The sequence below is a fragment of the Monocercomonoides exilis genome (genome assembly GCF_001643675.1).
Source record: "Monocercomonoides exilis strain PA203 chromosome Unknown scaffold38-1042076, whole genome shotgun sequence".
In the NCBI taxonomy this organism is placed as follows: Eukaryota; Preaxostyla; order Oxymonadida; family Polymastigidae; genus Monocercomonoides; species Monocercomonoides exilis.
This window is the reverse complement of record NW_027150583.1, coordinates 920,848-939,798: the sequence shown is the minus strand read 5'-3', so window position 1 is coordinate 939,798 and position 18,951 is coordinate 920,848. Positions and strand designations below refer to the sequence as shown.

Sequence of the window (18,951 nt, the reverse complement as noted above, 5' to 3'; positions counted from 1 at the left end):
ATTTACACCTATGCCAATCAGAGTTGATTTTTGATTCCGTTTAAATGGTAAATGCAGTCTAAACCGGATATAATCACGCCGAATATAATCACATTCGCTTATAGTCACATTTTTCGATGCACCGACATTTTTTGTTTGTTTTTCATTCATTTTTTATCGCATATAATCACAGAGATGAAAATGTATAATCACATTTTTTATTATTATGGGTGATTTTTTCATTGAAAAATTGATTTTTTGATCAAAAATATCATTTTTTCGCTTTTTCAAAAATGTGCTCAAATAAGTCAAAATAATGTGTATTTGTGATAAAAATTGTTCAAGCAAGTGAAAAAAGTGTATTTATGTAGAATTTCCAAAAAGAAAAAAATCGTCCTAAAATTTATTTATTTATATATTTATTTTTATTTTTTTCTGTGAAAAGCATCATCGTGTATAATCACAATCGGATATACTCACAAAAAGTTGTGCAAAAACCGATGTGATTATATCCGGTTTAAACTGTGGTTGTTGATGTTAGAAGAGGATATTGAAAATGCGTCATCATTGTTTGCTCTTAACACTGCTCCTTCAAGTGCATTTTGGTTTAAAGTTTTTTTGGTTTGCTTTTCAGATGGTTGAATATATGAAAGTGCTCCTCCTTTTAGAATTGTATTTTTTCCATTATTTGTGTTATCTTCAATGAAAAATGATAATGATGGAATATATCCTTCTTTAAATAAATATTCCCATGCTTGTTTCCAACTTTGAGCATTGACTTTTGAATCGAAAGCATCGTTGTAAATAAACCAGGATTCTTTATCAATGCAAGAATCTCTGACAAATGAAATATAATGCCCATGGAATTGATCAGTTTGCCTGAATAATATTTGTCCAATAAAAGAATAACTTCTTTTTGCTTGGAGATGAGCTGAAGATTTCGAGTTTGGAAATTCAATTGAAGAAGTTGCAAATGTTCTATGATGATTCTTGACAAAAAAGAATAATTGTTTTGGTGGAATTGATGGCTTCATGGATGAACATTAGTGTTCAATTGTAAATAATTGTGGACAGAAACGAATCTCAGTCCATTTTGTTGCTTCATTTAGTTTACCACATTTGCCACATAAAACTGAATTGTTTTTTGAAAGATGTTCTTTCGATAAATATTTCTTCAACCCTCTATCCACTGAATTTGAATTGATGATAATATTGTTGAAAGTGCTTTGTGCAATTGAAGAAAATCCACAAAATTTGCATTTTGTGTGGTTGGCAGTGGTAATATTAATATTATCCTTACGAAATGCATTGTCTTTGATGAGCCCTTTCATCAGAAAGTCATATGATTCTGAAATATTTTGTTGTTTTCTTTTTCCAAAACCACAGAATGATTCCCATTCGTCAATTAGGAATGGCTTCCATTCCTCCACAGAATTTGAATTCCCTTGAATTTGAGAGCAAACATTCAACAACCTTTTTGAAAGACAATTTTTGCAATTTGGTTCTTTGATCATTGAAGGATTTATAGATATGATGGAAGAAAAGCTTTGCAATAACTATGATAAATAACATGTATTTCCTTAATTCATTAATCCCATTCTCTCTGATAACTTTTTTGTTTGCTAATTGTGAATGCGAAATTTTGTTTGACATTTTGAATCAGATTGGTTTTTGCTGTTGTCCTTTTTATTTGGTTGAGAATTGAGTTCCACGCTTTCTTCATTAATATGCGTCAAATCTTCTCCATCTGGATTTTCCATGTGACTTTCATCTGTTCTTTTCTCAATCGATGGCAAATTCATTTGGATTGCTAGATTTCCAAAACAGGTTTTATTGCAGACACTGATATTTGAATGAAATTCATTAGCAGGACATGTCTCTGATGTTGCATGTGAGTAAGTGTTTGAATTGTCAGTGGTTTTCATTAATGTTGTCAGACATGATTCATTGGCTTCTTGTCTCTGATCCAAAGAATCAATAAAGTGAGTTAGACAATTAGGAGGAATTATTGGTGGAGAAAATGAATTTTTTTCAGAACGAATTTGAAACGGAATGTTTCTATTATTTTCGCAATCAATATTTGCTTTCTTTATAATTGAATCAGCAATAAATGTTGGAGAATCATTTGCTCTGTTTGTCATGAATATTTTCCCTTGAATCACTTTTGATGAAGTTTCTGTATTTTCTTTTAAAAGATGAATTTTCTCTTTTCGAAATCCAGAAGAGTCGTGTTCAGTTTCGCAATCAGCTGATATTGAACGATCGTCAAAATGAGATTGAAAGTTGGATTCTTCGTTTGGAGGAATTCTCTGATGCATTATTGATGACTCTTCTCCTATTTTATTTGGTTGTTCCTGTCTTTTGTCATGCGATGATATGCAAATCAAATCATCCCAGGCAGATTCATCCAAAAACTGTTCTTCTTCTGAGTGCTTTGATGATTTTTGACTGCAAATTATTGATGAAGACATTTCTGTTGAATGATTTATCATCCACGTGTTTCCTTTGTGCCAAACATCTTCTTCAAGTCCTTTAAAATTGAATTATTATCTTCATAAAAAAAGCATTGAAAAATTTTTCAAACCACGCTTGCACATTGGAAGTGTAGGTTTTTGGGGAGGAATAATGTGATCATTGTTTTTTTGCAAAGTTTTTTTTGCGTAACTGTGCTGTCCTCTTGATATATCGGAGCCAAACGTTTGAAGCTTTTTCAGTGTATAATCACGAGCAACGGCTTGCAAAATCATTGTCTGTGTGTGTTTATGTGAGGCATTGTAAACAACTGCCAGATCATTCATCAGTGTGTTCAGAGACTCTGATAATTCAAAGTGAAACATTGAAAACAAAAAAACCAAAAAACACAATTAAAAATCGGTTTCAATTCACTTGAAATCAATTGACAATTACCATTTAATTGTTGACGAATTGTATTTGCCACATCAGCAGCTGCTTTGTTCTTTGTCAATAAAAATAATAAAAGCTCATCAACTTTGTCTCCACCAATTCTTTTCAATTCATTCCATGCGTGGCATGCTCTCGTTGATAATGTTGATTCAGGAGTTGTAAACATTTATGTTGAAATTATCTTATCTGAATTCGTATTACAAATAACAATAAGTTTAAAACCAAACAAAGGGATATAAAAATTTCGTAATGAAATTTATCATTTCGATTATTTGGATATATGTAATTTCTGAATAAAAAGATTTGCATTTTTTTTTCAAACAAAAAAGAAAGAAATAATGAGTTTTCCAATAAGAAATGAAATCAAGCGAATGTCAAATTTTACTCTTTAATATGAAACAAAATACTGGATAGGCAATTATATCTTCCAATATGAAAAAATTTTAAATTCATTTGCAAAGCGAATTGCTTTTAATAATTTTGAATTCCAGAAGTTTATATCCTTGAGCATTATTATCAACACAAATATCAACCAGTGAATAATCTATAATGAAAAGATTATTCAAATATACAAAATATGAAATTAAATCCATTCAAAATAGAATGCACATCAACGTTTTAAAATTTCCATTTTCAAAATAAGAAAAATGTATTTTTCCAAAATGTCCATTTTGGCGCTGAATACAGAGACAAGAAGGAAGAAGCAGCACTTTTGAAGATGATTGAGAAGGCAAAAGAAGAAGGCAAAAGAGAAGAAGAAGATAAAAGACGAGCAGAGGCCGAAGAGAAAGCAGCAGAAAAGAATGAAGAGAAAGGTGCAAGTGACACAGGAAGTGTGAAGAGCTATGCAAGCACAGGATCAGCCAACAGCTCAAATGCCTCAACCAACTCGTCGCAAGCAGCTGAATCTGTATTGAGATCCCCAAAGACATCTCTTATTTCTTCTTCTTCTTCCTCTCCTGCTGCAAATTTATCCACTTCCTCTTCCAACTCATTCTCAACTTCCTCTTCCTTCTTCCTCGGTGGCACTTTGCGTGGTGAGTCTCCTTTCACTCGGAAGGGTCTCTCAACAGGTCCTCTTCTGTCTGTTGGAGGCAGTTCTGGTGCACAGACACTGAAGACGAGCTATCTGCAGTCTCTGTAGGCGAAGCTGAAGCAGAGCACGAAGGCAGCAATGGACAAAGAGCGAATGAAGGCATCAAGAGAGGAAGGAGGAATGAGAGAAGGAGAGAAAGGAGGAGGGGAAGAAGAGAGAGGAGAGAGATAGAGAGAGGGCGATGTGAGTGCATCAGGAGAAAGAGAGAGAAGCGGAGAAAAAGGCATTGCGGAACTTATGAGGAGGAAATGGGGTGTGTTTGGAGTGAGTGGAGTGCATGAGGAAGAAGCAGATATCGAGTACTATGCGAAGGAAAGAGTGCTTTTGTTGAGGAAGAAAAGAATTGTGGCTGATGAGAAAGGCGAAGCAGCAGTTGTGAGAAGTGTGTTTGCGGTAAATGTGCAGTTTTTGTATGGAAAAATGCGAACGAAGAGGAAAACACGTGAAAAGAGGAAATTCTGAGAACCGTGGAGGAAGTGGAGAGAAGGAAGGCAGAGAAGGAGAAGAGAGAGAGAGAGAAAGAGAGAGAGAGAATAAGAGAGAGAGAGAGAAAGAGAGGAGCAGAAAGCGTCGCTGGCAATGCTTTCGAAGGAGAAAGGGAAGAACGACGAATGCGATGACGATTATCCGCTGCCTCCGAACTTTGGCAGGACGACAGCTGTGCTCAGCAGAGATGCTCTGAAGGAGTCTTCTGCTCGTTCGACAGCCGTGGCTGAGCCCAAGAACACGAGAGTGCACTCGCAACTGCAGACGCCGCTGGAGAAGGCGCTGGAGATGGAGCGGAAGGAGTAGGAGAAGGCAGCAATCGAAAGAGAAAAGGGGAAGGAGCTGTTGATGGACGACGAAAGTGTGCTGCACTCGCTCAAAGGAAGAGACATTGGAGATGGAAGAATGCTGGCTGGACAGTCTAAACAGAATGAGAATGATAACTCTGCTGATCAGCCTGCACCATTTCCAAGCACTTCTTTGATTCCCTCTTCTTCTTCTTCCTTCTTCTTCTTCCTATTCTCTTCTTCTTCCTTTTTTCTTTGTTCTTCTTCCTTTCGAAGTCTTTCTTTCAATCTTTTTATCTTCCTTTCTATTTATTTATTTATTTATTTATTTATTTATCTTTCTTTTCTTTCTTTTTCTTCTTTTTCATTCTTATTCTTTTTTTTATTGTTTCCTTTTTCTTTTTCTTTCTCTCTCCTCTCTTTCTTCTTCTTCTTCTTCTTCAAATGGAAGATTTTCTTTATGTTCAACTCAAAATGTCTTCGCTAATGTCTCTTCTTCTTCAAATCCTGCTCTTCTTCTTCTTCTTCTTCTTCTCACCTCTTCTTCATCTCCTTCTCCTTCTCCTTCTCTCCTCGCCTTCTTCTCCTTCTCTCCACTTCTTCTTTATGCTTCAACCTTCTTTTCCTTCTTTCTCTTTTCTCTCTTTTCTCTCTCTCTCTCTTTTCTCTCTCTTTTCTCTCTCTTTTCTCTCTCTTTTCTCTCTCTTTTCTTATTCTTCTTTCTTTATCTTTTCTTCTTTCTTTTTCTTCTCTCTTTATCTTTTTTTCCTTTCAACTTCTTTCCTATTATCTTCTTTTTATGCGGCTGTTCTATTTCCATATGTTTGTGAATTCAACTATTAAACCTCAAGCATCTTTCATTTAATATTTTCTTCTCTCATCTTTTCCTTAATCTTGTTTTTTTCTTTCTTCATATTTTTTTTTCTTTTAACTCCAGTTATAAAAAAAGATATCCCCTTAAAATTGTTTCAAATATTCAGATATTCTTTTTGTTACCGAAATTTCAATCGTTCATTGACTATGTCATTGAATGTCACAGGAAAAAAATAAATTTATGAATTTTCAATAAAAAACAAAAATTAAATCATTACAAAGATCAAAGCTATTTGTTACAAACACAATGATTGAAATATATATTGTATGTTAAATGCTGAATGAAATAAAAGACAAATGAAAAGAAGGAAAATAATACGATCCAAAAAAGTTCAAATCATCAAAAATCAATAACAAAACCATATCCAGCATGCAACACCTGTTGAAACTTCTAATTCTTCTTCCGATCTTCTATGTTTGTTGTCGTTGTTATATGGGTGATTTTTTTTGAAATCATAAAAAAAGATCAAAAATCGAAAAAATGGAATCAATTGTGGTATTTTTTGATCAAAGAGTTACATTGATTTTTCATGAATATTGAGCTTTTATTTCTGCAATATATATTTGTTTAATTTATATATACAAAAATTACATACCTTTTTAATGTTTTTGTTGAAAATGGATTTTTATGATCAAGTTCATTAAAAAAGTGCAAAATCAATCATTTAAAGAAAAATAGAAGTTTCAAGACTAACTGAACAGTACTAATAAATTTAAAAATAATACAGATAGATATTAATATCCATAATTAGTTTTTTTAAAATTGGATGCAATGTTTTTTATATTTATTGATCTGAAACATCATCACCAAGTTCCTGCTCCAGCAGTTCATTCCAACGACTTTATAAAACAATGAACAAAATGGAGGAGAAATTACAATCGAAGATCACAACAGAGTCAATTCCACTTTTCTTTCCTAATTATTCTTATGAAATGATATTCTGGCATTCTTCTTTATCCGCTGCCCATCTTTCTTTAGTTTCTGCTCTCCTTCATCTGAATCCCCCATTTGATAATGTTGCCCATGCTGTATTCTTTTATCTCCAACACTTTTCTCTCCATTCATCTCATGACATCCTTTTATCGCTTCTCAAACGAAAAAAGAGCCATTAAGTTTTTTCTGCGAATTCACTTCGTTCATTTTCTTTATTATCTTCTCCTCTCAGTCAGCTCCCTCTTCTTCAACCACACGTTCATCAACGGTCTCACTTTTCACAACCACAACATATTCCACCTCACCTCTCTCGCAAACACCTTCTCCTTCAACTCCTTCAACAAGTTCAGCTGCTCCATGAGCAGCGTCAACTTGGCACACAGAAATCAACAAACTTCAGAATGTGGACTCTTTCCTGACATGAAGATCAGCCGGTTCTGCGTGATCGAAGAGGTGAACGAAGGAAGAGGAAGAGGAAGGAGAAGGAGAAGGAGAAGGAGGAATAAGGATATTTTGCCAATGAAAATGATAGAAATGTTAAAGGTTATTCATTTAACTACAAATGACAAACAGATAGATACATGGAAATGCTGGGGAATAGTGAGAAAGAGACAGATCCTGCAATTATTGAGCTGACAGAAAAATTGTATTCTTCAATTTTCTCACAAAATGTTCCGATTTATCAGATTTTGGGAACATTTTCACTTGTCTCTTTCGGAATCTTCGCTTTGAACAAAAAAATTCCAAGTTATTCTCGAACTTTGATAGATGCTCTTCTTTCTCTTCCTCTATTCATTCTTCTTTCTTCTTCTTTCTTCTACTGGAACAGCGTGCCTTTTAACTTCGCCATTCCAGAGGCGGAGAAGCGAAGAGAAGAAGATGGCAGGAGGTGATAAGCCTTCTTCATCTTCGTCTTTGTCATCATCGCCTGCGATTGATCCTTCGGATGCACCGATCTTGTCAGCATCATACACGTCGGCAACAGTAATGGACGGTAAAGAAAGGCTGCTGAGATGAATTCGAGTTGCATGCGGCTGTCGTTGCTGCTGCTGTCGCCACGGGCATATGATGTGGTAATACGCTATATGCTGAGTGGAGTTGTTGTACATCCCTGTGATGAGGGGCTTTGGAGATGCTTTCTGTTTTGCAAATGGAGCAGATTCTTTCGTTTGCTGCTTCGATGTGAACGAAATCTTAGAGCAAATATCTGTTCTGCAGTGGATGCGAATTCGTTCTTGAAGGTTACAATCTGTCTGTCCTTTCGCTGCTTCTATCTGCGACAGTGTTGATGGAGTTTTTATCACCGCAGTCGATGCGTCTTATAACGAAAATAGACGACGAGGTGATTGGGCGAGGGATTACACAATCTAACGCAAGGAAGAAGCTGAAGAGAAGGGGATGGAGAAGGCGGTGCTGAGGATGGAAGATGTGGCTCTGTCACCAGCAGCTTTTACGCCAGCAGAACTTGTGGAGCGAGAAGAGGCAGAAGAGGATAAGGGGGAAAAAGATGATGAGAAGGAAGAAGAAGAAGAAAGAAGAAATGGGAAATGAAGAAGAAGTGAATGAAGATGTTGTGCTTGCAGAAGCAAATGTTGAGAAAGGGAATGGGGTTTCAATAATTTGCTGCTGAATCCTTTTTCGTTTTTTGATTTCAGGAAGAAAATCAAAACAAAACGTTGATAGTGTCGTAACGGGCTTATTCTTCGTTTCAGCTCTTTTCAGTTTCTCTTTTGAAAATCATTCATTCTTAGCCTTTCGAATGTCTCTGTCAAATACCTCTTTCTCCCTTCTCCTCCTTAATATCCACCCGAACCCCCAGCTGGCTACAAATGCTTCAGAGATCAGAAGGATGCTCTGTTGCTAAAACACATCTCTCGTAGCTTACACGCTGCTGCTCACAAATACATCCGCATTGCATTATATGTTCTTTCCAAGTATCCCACAAGCGGTGGCAGCGAGAAGGAAGAAATAGAAGAAGAAGGAGAGGAAGAAGAAGGAGAGGAAGAAGAAGACATGTTCGATAAAGAGGCAGAGCTTGTGTAAGATTTGCAGATGGACTTTTGTGCGAGAGAAGAGGAGTATGTGGCTGAGATGAATGATTGAGTGGCCCTGGAGAAGTTCCAACAAGAATAGAAGAGGCAGACAATTGCGTGTGTGGCAAGGGAGAAAAAAGAGGGGTGGCAATTGTCGAGGAGGCTGTGGTGTTTAAAGTGTGCATCCGAATATATGAGAGTGTGCAGTCGAACGAGAAAAATGCCTGATGATGCTCACCTTCATCATCACCTCCTTCTCCTCCTCCTTATCCCCATCTTCTTCCCCTTCCCCTTCCTTTCTGTTGCTGCCTGTGCAAGTTTTGCATCGAATGTATGAATTTGCGATGTGCAAAACTAGTCTTTCTCTTTCGTCTTCGTCTTCGCCTTTGGATCTTCCTGCTGCCTCACTTTCCTCTGCTCTGCGCCTAATTTGCTTCTGAAATCCACCTTCTTTGCTTCTTCCATTTGAACATGCGCTTCTCTCTCTTCGCTTCTTGGAGATGTCATTAAGCGAGCAGATAAACGCAATGTGCCTTGAAGCTCCTTCCCTCTTCCACTTCCATTTCTCAGAGATACCCATTCACCCCCATTCTGCATAGCCGGAGCGCTGAAGCCGTATGAAGTTCTGAAGCAGAGCAGGATGATCCGCTGTTGAAGAGTAAAGAGGTTCAAATGCACACCCTTCAGTTCCGCAAAATGCTTTGGTAGCGATGATGTTGCTGTGGAGAGAAAGAAAAGTGGATGTAATTATTTATAGCTGGTGAATTAAAGCGGCTTATTGAACATCCCATATTCATACGAAGAAAGATAGATTGATCAAAAGCGAAGTGATAGGAAATATCATTGAAAAAGAAGATGAAGGTGAATGTTTTCATTAATAGAGAAAACAGTTTTTAATCAAATTATTCTTCCGAAGAAAAATATGAGAAGGCTTCTTATGATTTTATTGATTGGTCAATATATTGTGCTCGATAAGATAACTTCGAAGGAATCGTTAATTATAATCGCAATATTTAAAATAAACAGATTCAAGTTTATCAATAAAGTCTGGTATCCCCGTATAATTGGCAGCTTTTGAGTGATTATCCAACAATTCTTGTAACAAACAGAAAAGACATTCTATCTGTCCATGAAAAATTAACGTACATTACATCTGACGAGGTTGATGGCAAAAAATGCAAAGAATGACAAGAAGATCATAAAGAATTCGAGGAATAAGATGAAAATGAAGGTGAAAGTGAAGAAGGTGAAGAAGGTGAAGAAGGTGAAGAAGGTGAAGAAGGTGAAGAAGGTGAAGAAGGTGAAGAAGGTGAAGAAGGTGAAGAAGGTGAAGAAGGTGAAGAAGGTGAAGAAGGTGAAGAAGGTGAAGAAGGTGAAGAAGGTGAAGAAGGTGAAGAAGGTGAAGAAGGTGAAGAAGGTGAAGAAAATGAATTTTAATGGTTATCGAGAAATCCGTAGCAAATTCTAAATTTTTTCCGAGGAAGAGTGGGGTTGTATTTTATGTGTTGTCAGTTAATCAAAAAAATTTTTTTCCGATAAGTTGATTTCTGTTTGAGCAGTAATTCGCAATCACTTATATAACGCAAGAGAGACTGATGCAATTTAATGTGGCAGTATATTTCCAAAGTCAATTCACCAACTTTTTGCGATTTCCTCTCCTTTCCCCTCAAAAATAGAAAATATTAATATTTCTTAATTTCCTTCCTCTTTTATTTTTCCTCTTCCATTCAACTCACAAAATCCTCTTAAAATATCATCAGTTCCTTTTCTTCATCTTTCCCATTCTCTACCAAAAAATCTTCTCCTCTCATAAAAAAATACCCCTCTTCCAATCTAACATTCCGCAATTTTCCTTTTCTTGCCCACTTTAACACTCTTTTCCATTTTTTCAAATTCCATTTCTCCAATTTGTCTCAAATATCTCCTCACCATCCCTAGCAACTTCTCAACATATTTATTATATTATCTTCTCAAAATCTTCACCTGCTCTTCCCCACCCCTTTGTCTCAGAATTTCTTTCATTCAAAAACCCCTCTCGAAACATTAACATTCAAAAAAACACTCAACTTTCACCCCCTTCCACAAATAATATTCTTCCATCTCTTCTCTGCCCCATATCCCTCATGTGCAAGGTGTTGATGAGATAGACATCAAATACTTTTTTGTATTGTTGAGAATATTATTAAAGGAGATGATCATGCCAAAAACAGAAAAAACCCCTCTGGACAGCCACCACAATGTGTACAGGCTGAGTTGACCCTCCAGTGAGGTGTACAATGTATTTTGTGGAGATGCATTCCGTGCTGTATTCAACCATTCTGAGACTGAAATGAAGAGATTGATTTTGTGAATGATGATGGCTGTGGAAATGAATGTGTTTGGCAAAAAACAGTCGAAGAGCAGTTTGGTCTTTATTTATTTTTCTATATATGAATATTTGTTAATGGATGTTTTTGTTTCGTTTTCAGAGCAGCAGGCGGAAAAGAATGAAAATGATTGAAAGCGGGATATCTCATTATGCAGGGTGACCACAGAGTTGGGAGAGCGAACTCATATGGAAAGTGCCCAGGATGAAGAGATTGGGAAGGGAATTGGAGATGATATTTTTTGATGAAAAACAGGACGGTTTATAATTTTAAAGAATGAATTAAAAATAAAACACAAATCTCAATATTTTCTGAAGATCCAGAAATTGATGCATTTGAAGGAGAAAGGGCTATTAAAAAGGAAGGTTAGCGATTCAGATGATGATGCGTTGAAAATTGAATGTTTTTATTTTTATTTATTGATTTCAACTTATTTTTTCAAATTCTTTTTCAATAATATTATTTAAATGTTCTTTTCTTAAGATATTGATTTTTGTCGTTATCTCAATTATTTTTGTCATGTTTTTTAAACCAGTTAACTTAAGCTTTGTTCTGTTAACTGAATTTTCGATATTTTTTTTTATAACTTTTCATATTTTTTCACAAAATTTGAATAAAAACGATTGGTAACAAATTTAATTCAACAAATAATAAATAATAAAAATATGGGTGATTCTTTTTGAAATCATAACTTTTTTCGGTGTGCTGTTATTTCAAAGATTGTTTGCCATTGGGTATAGAATTTTCATTCAAGTGCTTGACATATCAGAACTGTTTCAAAAACAAATGTTCAAGTTGAATTGAAAACGATGGACTTATGAAAATGCTATTTCTCTTTTCAATGTTCATTTGTTAATATTCAAGGGAGTTTTTTCGAACCGAAATTTTTAAATGGAAAAATATGACATCAAAAATAATCACCCATATTTTTTGCAATGCATTTACATGATCATTCACTTTCATTTTTCTTATCAACACAACCCTTAATGAAAAATATTTTTGATCAAACGTCGGAATTTTTTATGATATCAAAAAAAATCACCCATATTGCTTATCTCGAGAAATCTCAAAAAAAAATTGAAAAGAATGAAAAGCTTCCATTCATGTGTGTTCATGAACAATTAAATATTTTTAGAAAATGAAACTTATTAAAGATTGAAAATTTATATTCTTCGAACATCAAAAAGTTTGCACGACCGAATAATAAGCAGCAAAAAAGAAATTGCTTTATGCTCGAACAATTATGGTTATTTTCGAAAATTGAATCAATCCAAATTTGCGTATTAAAAATATTACAAAAAATGATGATTTATCTAGCCCTGGGTGACGTGGTGACTTCTGACGTGACATTTTCTATTTTTGACGGACGTGACAGATTTTTCCACGTCACAAAAAAAAAAAAAAAAAAATAAAAGTTTCAACATTATATTTTATATTTTTCTTGAAAAAACTGTATTTTTCAATTTTTGTGAGAAATTATTATCTAATTCTTCAAATCAAAATAACCATAACACATTTTTGACTGACGTGATAGCGGCAATCGGAATTTTCACTCGTCACTGACGTCTCAAAGACGCTGACGTCAGGTGAAGTCAGATTATTTGAAAATGCAAAAGAACTTTCAAAACTTCAACATCGGATGAATGAAGCTGGAATCTGATTCATAGCTTTTCAGAGTGACTTTTGCCCATTATAAATCAATTGTAAAAAGTTGAATCTCTATTTTCTCGTAAACGTATCACTTTAAAACTCAAAAGATGAAGCACAGAATCAACAATAACTTTATTCAAATAATGTTCAATATGAAACTGAATTGGGAACAAGTTTTTCATTATTTTCAACAATTTTTTTTGATTATTTCATTTTTCTATCTTATTCGATTTGAAGTGAGCAATTATCATTGAAAGAAAGTTTCACATCAAGCCATGTCTTTTTATAACTATTAAATGAATCGTTTTCGACATCCAATTCTGCTTTTGATGAAAATCAACAAACAAAAAGGAATGAAACCATCCATTCTATTCCCAATTAAAATAGAAATATTGGCATAAGATATATATGTGGAAAATGCACAGACTGAGTTGGAGGTAATATGAACATTTTCCCCCAATGGAGTGGAATCCCTCGTGCAAAGTGTAGACAAGTTAAAATCCACATTATTTCTGCATGTGATGTTGATTTCTCATAATTGCTTGAACTGAAAAGTCTTGTAAATGTGTGCTTTGTGAATGATTATTTATTATATTTCAACTGTGATTGTGAATTAATTATCTACAAATCAGATCAATATATTTTCTTTTCTGCATTCTGAGCGTCGGCTGATTGAAATGGAAGTGCATCTTCTTTATCCCGTTGTAATTATTACTGCTTAATCCGGTTTTCTTCACTGTTTCGTTTCATCCTTATGTTTTTTGAAAATAAAAATATTAAAGAAAACCGAGAAAAATCCAGAAAAAACTGAGGAAAAGAACGGAGATTATGAAAGCGAAGAAGATGAATAATAGAATAAGGAACTCAGAATTTGTTACTCTCCAATAAAAAAGTGTGAAAGAAGTTTGAGGAGGAGTGAAGAAAAAGAAGAAAGGTCAAGTCATAAATGCAAGACATTTCTATTTTTTATTTATGATTTTTTTGTTGAAGTTTCTCTTCATTTTAAATAATAATAATAATAAATAAATATAATTACTTTATCAAAGCCAAAAGCAATTGTTTTCTATTTGTGAAATGAGAAAAATAGAAAATAATAGAATATTATCGTTGGAAAATTCAAACATTTCATTTCCTCAAAATATCACTAAAGAATAAAAATAAACTCAACGATAAGTGCAGGAAATTCTTTGTGTTGTGAAAATCCAATATTTCAAGAAAATTTTTGGACATCTTCATTTCCTTTTCTTCTTTCTTTATAAAAATGATCATTTTTTTGCGCTTTCTTTTTCGCAGAATAAACAGTTCTTATGTTCTTTCAATCAACAAAAAACAGTGAAAATTCGAGTGTCCATATATCATTTTAAATGAGTTGATGAATAGTAAAAAACAACATCTATCGCTCTGACTGTTTGCAAATCTTCAGTTTTCGCTTCCCCCGTTGGAAGCTCCGTTTTTCGTTATGCGAATACATCTCTTGCTCATTCTCCCGTTGTTTTCTGTTGCAGCTTTTAAACAGCTGAAGAATTTTCACTATGAGTCCAATATATTCTTTATTTCTCAATTTGCACACAGCAAAGAACTTTAAAATTTCATCAAGTCATCTCCTAATTATTAAAACTTCTATTCTTCCTTTTTCTTCCTTTTTTCTCTTCCATTGAACACATTTTATCGACTCTTCCTGTTTTCTGGCTGCTTCTCTCCCTGGATGTTTCCAATAAACGACAGTTTCTTTCAACTTTTCAACGTTATTGCACCATTTTGTCAATAACTTCAAGGCAGACTGATAGGCAAGATGAGTAAAGTTGTACATCACTTGATATCTAATAATTCCTTTGATTTCATACAGATAAGGTTTTTGTTCATTTTCCTTTCAAAAAAAAGAGATAAACAATCAATAATATCAAAAAGGAATTTGAAATACTCACACAGTTTCGTTACAATGCAACTTGAACACAATGAAGCCATTTCCACTTCTTTTTGAGCTTCCTTGTTATCTTCTTTGATCAATGAAGCTTTCAGAATGCAAGTCACGATGATAAATCGTAAATTTGTTGAACTGAAATCATCACAAAGCAAAACAAAGTATTCACAAAGATCAGCCAGTAGCCTTTAATCCTTTTCTTCTATCTTTTCATTTCCATTCATTATCATCTTTATTGTTCTTCTGTTCAACTTCAACTCCAAAATGTATCATTAAAAGTTTCATTGCTTTCGCTGTTCAATCTGCTTCAACTGCAAACATGTATCATCAATTGATATTATCTTTTCTTTTATATTTTTTCTATTTGACAGATAAATACGATTCTGAAAAATAAATCAATTACAAACGTGCTTTTAATAAGTCATACAAATCGCTTCTTCATTTTTCTTTTCCCGCACATTCACAGTACTTTCTTCAAATTCATTTTTAATGTCTGAATTTAGAATTAAGTGACAATCCAATTCTTCAAGAATTCATATATTTCAACAATTGCACACCTGCAATTTTTTCAGATTCAAGCTTCTCCTGCACTACTAAAAGATATGATACTTTGAAGCTATGCCACTTTTAAATTTTAATTTCGATGAATACAAGATGGGAAATAAAATATTCGCACATAGCAAACACTTACTATAACTATCAAATTTTCTTCATTCACACAGTTCATCCATTATTTGGGGTTAAAAACAATGCATTAATTGGAAAAAAATTGTTTTAAAATCGATATATTTTTTATAATGGTATTCATGATTTCTATTTCTGTTTTCAAAGTTGAAAAATTTTTATTTCAAATAAATACATAATGTATTCAATAAATAATTTCTATTCATGGTTTTTTTTTTTTTTTTTTTTTTTTTTTTTTTTTTTTTTTTTTTTTTTTTTTTTTATGAAGTGGAAAATTGGTGACGGACGTGACGAATTTTTTCTTCACGTCACCCAGGGCTAGATTTATCATATTAATTAATTTCCAATGTATTTAAAAAGTTGTCCCACAAAAATTCAAAAAAAAGATCAAACATTGAACGAGATTATCATCTCAAAAAAAATCACCCAAATGTAAAGATAAAATCTGTTCAACTAAAATTTATTGCTATGCTTTATTTGACAAATAATTAGGAAAGTCAAATAAAAAACAAATGGGATAAAATCTTTTGTGTTTTGAATTTTGTTTGATTCAATTATAACTCTTATTTTTTTTCAATTTTTTTTTTTATTTTGTTAGAAATGATATATGAGAATGCAAGATTGATTTTGATAGGAAAGAGTTAAAGTTTGGAACAAACAGTAATATTTTTCATTATTGAAGAAATATTGCAATTAAATTAAACAAAACTTTTTTCGATTTGCCCATATTAATATTATCAATTGAGAAAAAACTCAGATAAATATTTTTGAAAACATATTTCGTTTCATTAATGAAAAAATTCGATGAACTAGAAAAAAGTGATTTTGATGGACAAAATCAAGCAGATAATAAAAAGTTTGACGTTATTGAAGAATTTCAGACCTTAAAAAAAGGTTTTGATTATTTTTCAGCTCTGTTGAAAATTCAAATTTTTATTTTTATTTTTAATTTCCCAATGATCATCAGAAATTATGCAGAAAGAAGAGAAACTGTTGGAGAAGCCGCTGAAAAGGCTTTATCATCTTTTAAAAGTTGCCAATCCAAAGGATTTTGACACACAAAACATCTGTGACAGCTATTTCCTAACAGAAAAATTGAAAACAATTAGCAGAAAATTCCAAGATCCTATTGAAGTTTTAGCAGCTCGAACACTTGGGCACGCGAGTTGAATTACGTGTTTTGCCCATTATGGCTTGTGTGATGAAGTATCTGTAGATGCTGAAAATCTTCCAGAAGCAGCCATGCGTCTTGTGAAATCTATTCCATGTTTTTTAATGGAAGACAGGGTGAATACAATCGAAGATGAATTGGCTCATTTGGGTGAATGTGATGATGAAGACATATGCTTATACACAACAGCAACTTTTCGATGTTTCACAATAAATTGCGGTATCCTTATTCAATCAAAGCATTTTTAATAATTTTTGAGTATTATTGTTATTATTATTTGCGATATTAATATTTTTATAGGATGCACTCCATTTTTTGGATATGAGGATCCTGACCATATTGGAGAGTGGGTTCATGGTTTATTGTCGAACAGCATTCATTCTGTTGTCTTGGATGCATTGGATATGCTAAGTGACTATTTTAATTCAAAAATTATTCTTGACTGTGGTAAGGATGCGAACACAAACAGTTTGCTTGCCATTGATTCGTTTATTTCTGCTCCAAATCCATCAGGCTTCTTGCAGCATTCACAAACACTGCACAGCATGTATTCTTCTGGTTGGACACCATCAGTGTATTCGAAGGGACCAGTCTGTTCCATTGCTCTGAATGCAATGAAATGCTTATACACCATCACAAGCTAGCATCATGAAGCGTTTGTGGAATTGCTGACAAATAAAGATAGAACTGTGGAGAAAGTGAAGGGATACTTGTTTGAAGATTGGAACAAAGAAAATTGGAAGGAAATATTTAGAGGGAGCAGATTTTTCGATGTTGATGACGAAAGGAGAAATATGTACTCTTCTGGCGGTGCGAATTTCCAGCGGATGGCCAATGGATTGTTTTGCGAAGAGAAAAGCACCAAGGAAATGATGATGCGTTTTTGTAAGGTTGCACTGAGGTGTTTTCAAACGTGGCTTTCTATTCCTATTTTGCAGGGGATTACAACATTCGTCAAAAGAGATTTAATAGAAAGAATTGCTTGCTTATTGTGCGAAACTACAAGCGACACGATGAGAGAAGAGGCAGCAAAGGCACTTTTGAATGTTTTTGCAGCTTTGTCTTCGAATGTTCATATTGTGCCGCATCTCAAATTGATAAATGGATATAATCTCAAACAATATGCCTGCCTTCCTCAGCCGTTGCGTGGTAGTTTGCTGGAGATGCTGGAATACGTCTGTGAAGAAGAAGGTGCCATCGATGTTTTGTATGTGCATATTACTCTGTTTGACTCTGATCAAAGCACAAAAGTTGAAAAGGGAGAACTTATTGCAGCCAGAATGAAAGCAAAATGCGATACAAAAATTTGTCCTGTCTGCGCTATGTTTCTGAATGAGGTCCAAAAAGAAGAAGAAGAAGAAGAAAAAGAAAAAGAAGAAAATCCAACAACAAAAGAAGAAATAAATGTGGATAGCATATATCTCAACTCAGACGCTAGGAAAGTTCCTGTGAGCTTGATACCATTGGAAGAAGAAGAAGAAGATTATTTGAAGCCCCTTGCTGAATGTTTGGAAGCTCGTCGAATTTCAGCAAACGAATATGCCAAAATGAAATATGAAAAAGGTTACGATGAACATCAATTTTTGTATAAGGATATTTTCCCACAATAATCAAAAATTGATGCGAAGCAACACAAATTTTAAATACAATTGAAGTTTGGTTTGTCGCATTTTGATTTAGACATTTGTTTTGGATCCGAAGAATGAAAAAGAAAAAGAAAACGAGCAATAAGTTATTTTTATTGATATTTTTATATTATTTTATTTTATTTTATTTTATTTTATTTTATTTTAATTATTTGCTTTTTGAGATTTTAAAGAGACAAGATATTGTTGTTTTGTTTGAGAAGTTTTCAGAAATTGAGATTTTCTTCGAGATAAATGTTGGAGTTTTCTTGTTGTTTAATGACTGTAAATTTTGATAATATAGAAATGTGTTATTTTTTCTGAATGGACAATTAACTATGTACATTTGCAATTGAGACGGAAAATCGATAAATTTTTCTTTTGCAAGCGTGATATTCGTGTCAATTTTTTTGTCTTTTTATTTCAGTGCTTTGTTTTTTACAATTACAATTCTTTTTCATGTTAAAAAATTCGTTGTTTTTCCCAATGAATTTCATTAAAGTATATTTGTATGCATATATATATACATATATATATTACAGCTCATTCGTCATTTGTTTTTAATATTCTTTTCAGAGCACTTTTTATTTTAATGCGTTTTTTTTGAAAAAATTCAAAGTTTTCTTTTTCTTTTTCGTATGATAAAGAGTTTATCGATACTTTTTGTAATGCCTTTGTTAATTGAGAATACCAAAAGAGATTTATATGTTCGTGATATGTAAATATTTTCTTTGTTCTATTTTTGTTCCAAATTTTTAAACAACTTAAAAATAAAAACTGCAATTTACAATAGATGAAAAAAGAATTTTTTTTGATAAAAATCTTATCATTCAATTAACTTCAACAAATTAATCATAAATTGTTGTAATTTCAAATTTCAAACAATGTAATATCCATTGAATTTTATTGACATTGATTTTCAAAACAATATGCATTAACATA

At 33.3% G+C, this 18,951-nt stretch overlaps 6 protein-coding genes across 6 annotated transcripts; 3 read left to right on the top strand and 3 right to left on the bottom strand.

Annotated features, from left to right (window-relative positions):
• Nucleotides 1-1,789: 1,789 nt before the first annotated feature.
• On the bottom strand, nucleotides 1,790-3,049 carry MONOS_15350 (uncharacterized protein; the record flags this gene model as incomplete). Its single annotated transcript, XM_067868220.1, has 4 exons — nucleotides 1,790-1,821; nucleotides 1,919-2,509; nucleotides 2,564-2,794; nucleotides 2,887-3,049. 4 exons carry the CDS (start codon nucleotides 3,047-3,049, stop codon nucleotides 1,790-1,792), a joined length of 1,017 nt encoding a protein of 338 aa, XP_067723296.1.
• A 552-nt stretch (nucleotides 3,050-3,601) lies between these two features.
• MONOS_7146c1 (uncharacterized protein) lies at nucleotides 3,602-4,027 on the top strand (the record flags this gene model as incomplete). Its single annotated transcript, XM_067877451.1, has 1 exon — nucleotides 3,602-4,027. The coding sequence occupies one exon, from the start codon at nucleotides 3,602-3,604 to the stop codon at nucleotides 4,025-4,027; it is 426 nt and encodes a 141-aa protein (XP_067723295.1).
• A 189-nt stretch (nucleotides 4,028-4,216) lies between these two features.
• Nucleotides 4,217-4,771, top strand: MONOS_7145c1 (uncharacterized protein; the record flags this gene model as incomplete). The annotated part of the gene is made up of 2 exons (XM_067877449.1): nucleotides 4,217-4,389; nucleotides 4,630-4,771. 2 exons carry the CDS (start codon nucleotides 4,217-4,219, stop codon nucleotides 4,769-4,771), a joined length of 315 nt encoding a protein of 104 aa, XP_067723294.1.
• A 2,576-nt stretch (nucleotides 4,772-7,347) lies between these two features.
• MONOS_7144 (uncharacterized protein) lies at nucleotides 7,348-8,574 on the bottom strand (the record flags this gene model as incomplete). Its single annotated transcript, XM_067877448.1, has 3 exons — nucleotides 7,348-7,877; nucleotides 8,336-8,382; nucleotides 8,465-8,574. 3 exons carry the CDS (start codon nucleotides 8,572-8,574, stop codon nucleotides 7,348-7,350), a joined length of 687 nt encoding a protein of 228 aa, XP_067723293.1.
• Nucleotides 8,575-8,946: 372 nt separating this feature from the next.
• Nucleotides 8,947-9,189, bottom strand: MONOS_17946 (uncharacterized protein; the record flags this gene model as incomplete). The annotated part of the gene is made up of 1 exon (XM_067870917.1): nucleotides 8,947-9,189. One exon carries the CDS (start codon nucleotides 9,187-9,189, stop codon nucleotides 8,947-8,949), a length of 243 nt encoding a protein of 80 aa, XP_067723292.1.
• Nucleotides 9,190-16,488: 7,299 nt separating this feature from the next.
• On the top strand, nucleotides 16,489-18,795 carry MONOS_14739 (uncharacterized protein; the record flags this gene model as incomplete). Its single annotated transcript, XM_067867567.1, has 3 exons — nucleotides 16,489-16,603; nucleotides 16,685-16,974; nucleotides 17,029-18,795. 3 exons carry the CDS (start codon nucleotides 16,489-16,491, stop codon nucleotides 17,992-17,994), a joined length of 1,371 nt encoding a protein of 456 aa, XP_067723291.1. The 3' UTR covers nucleotides 17,995-18,795.
• Between the last annotated feature and the right edge of the window lie 156 nt (nucleotides 18,796-18,951).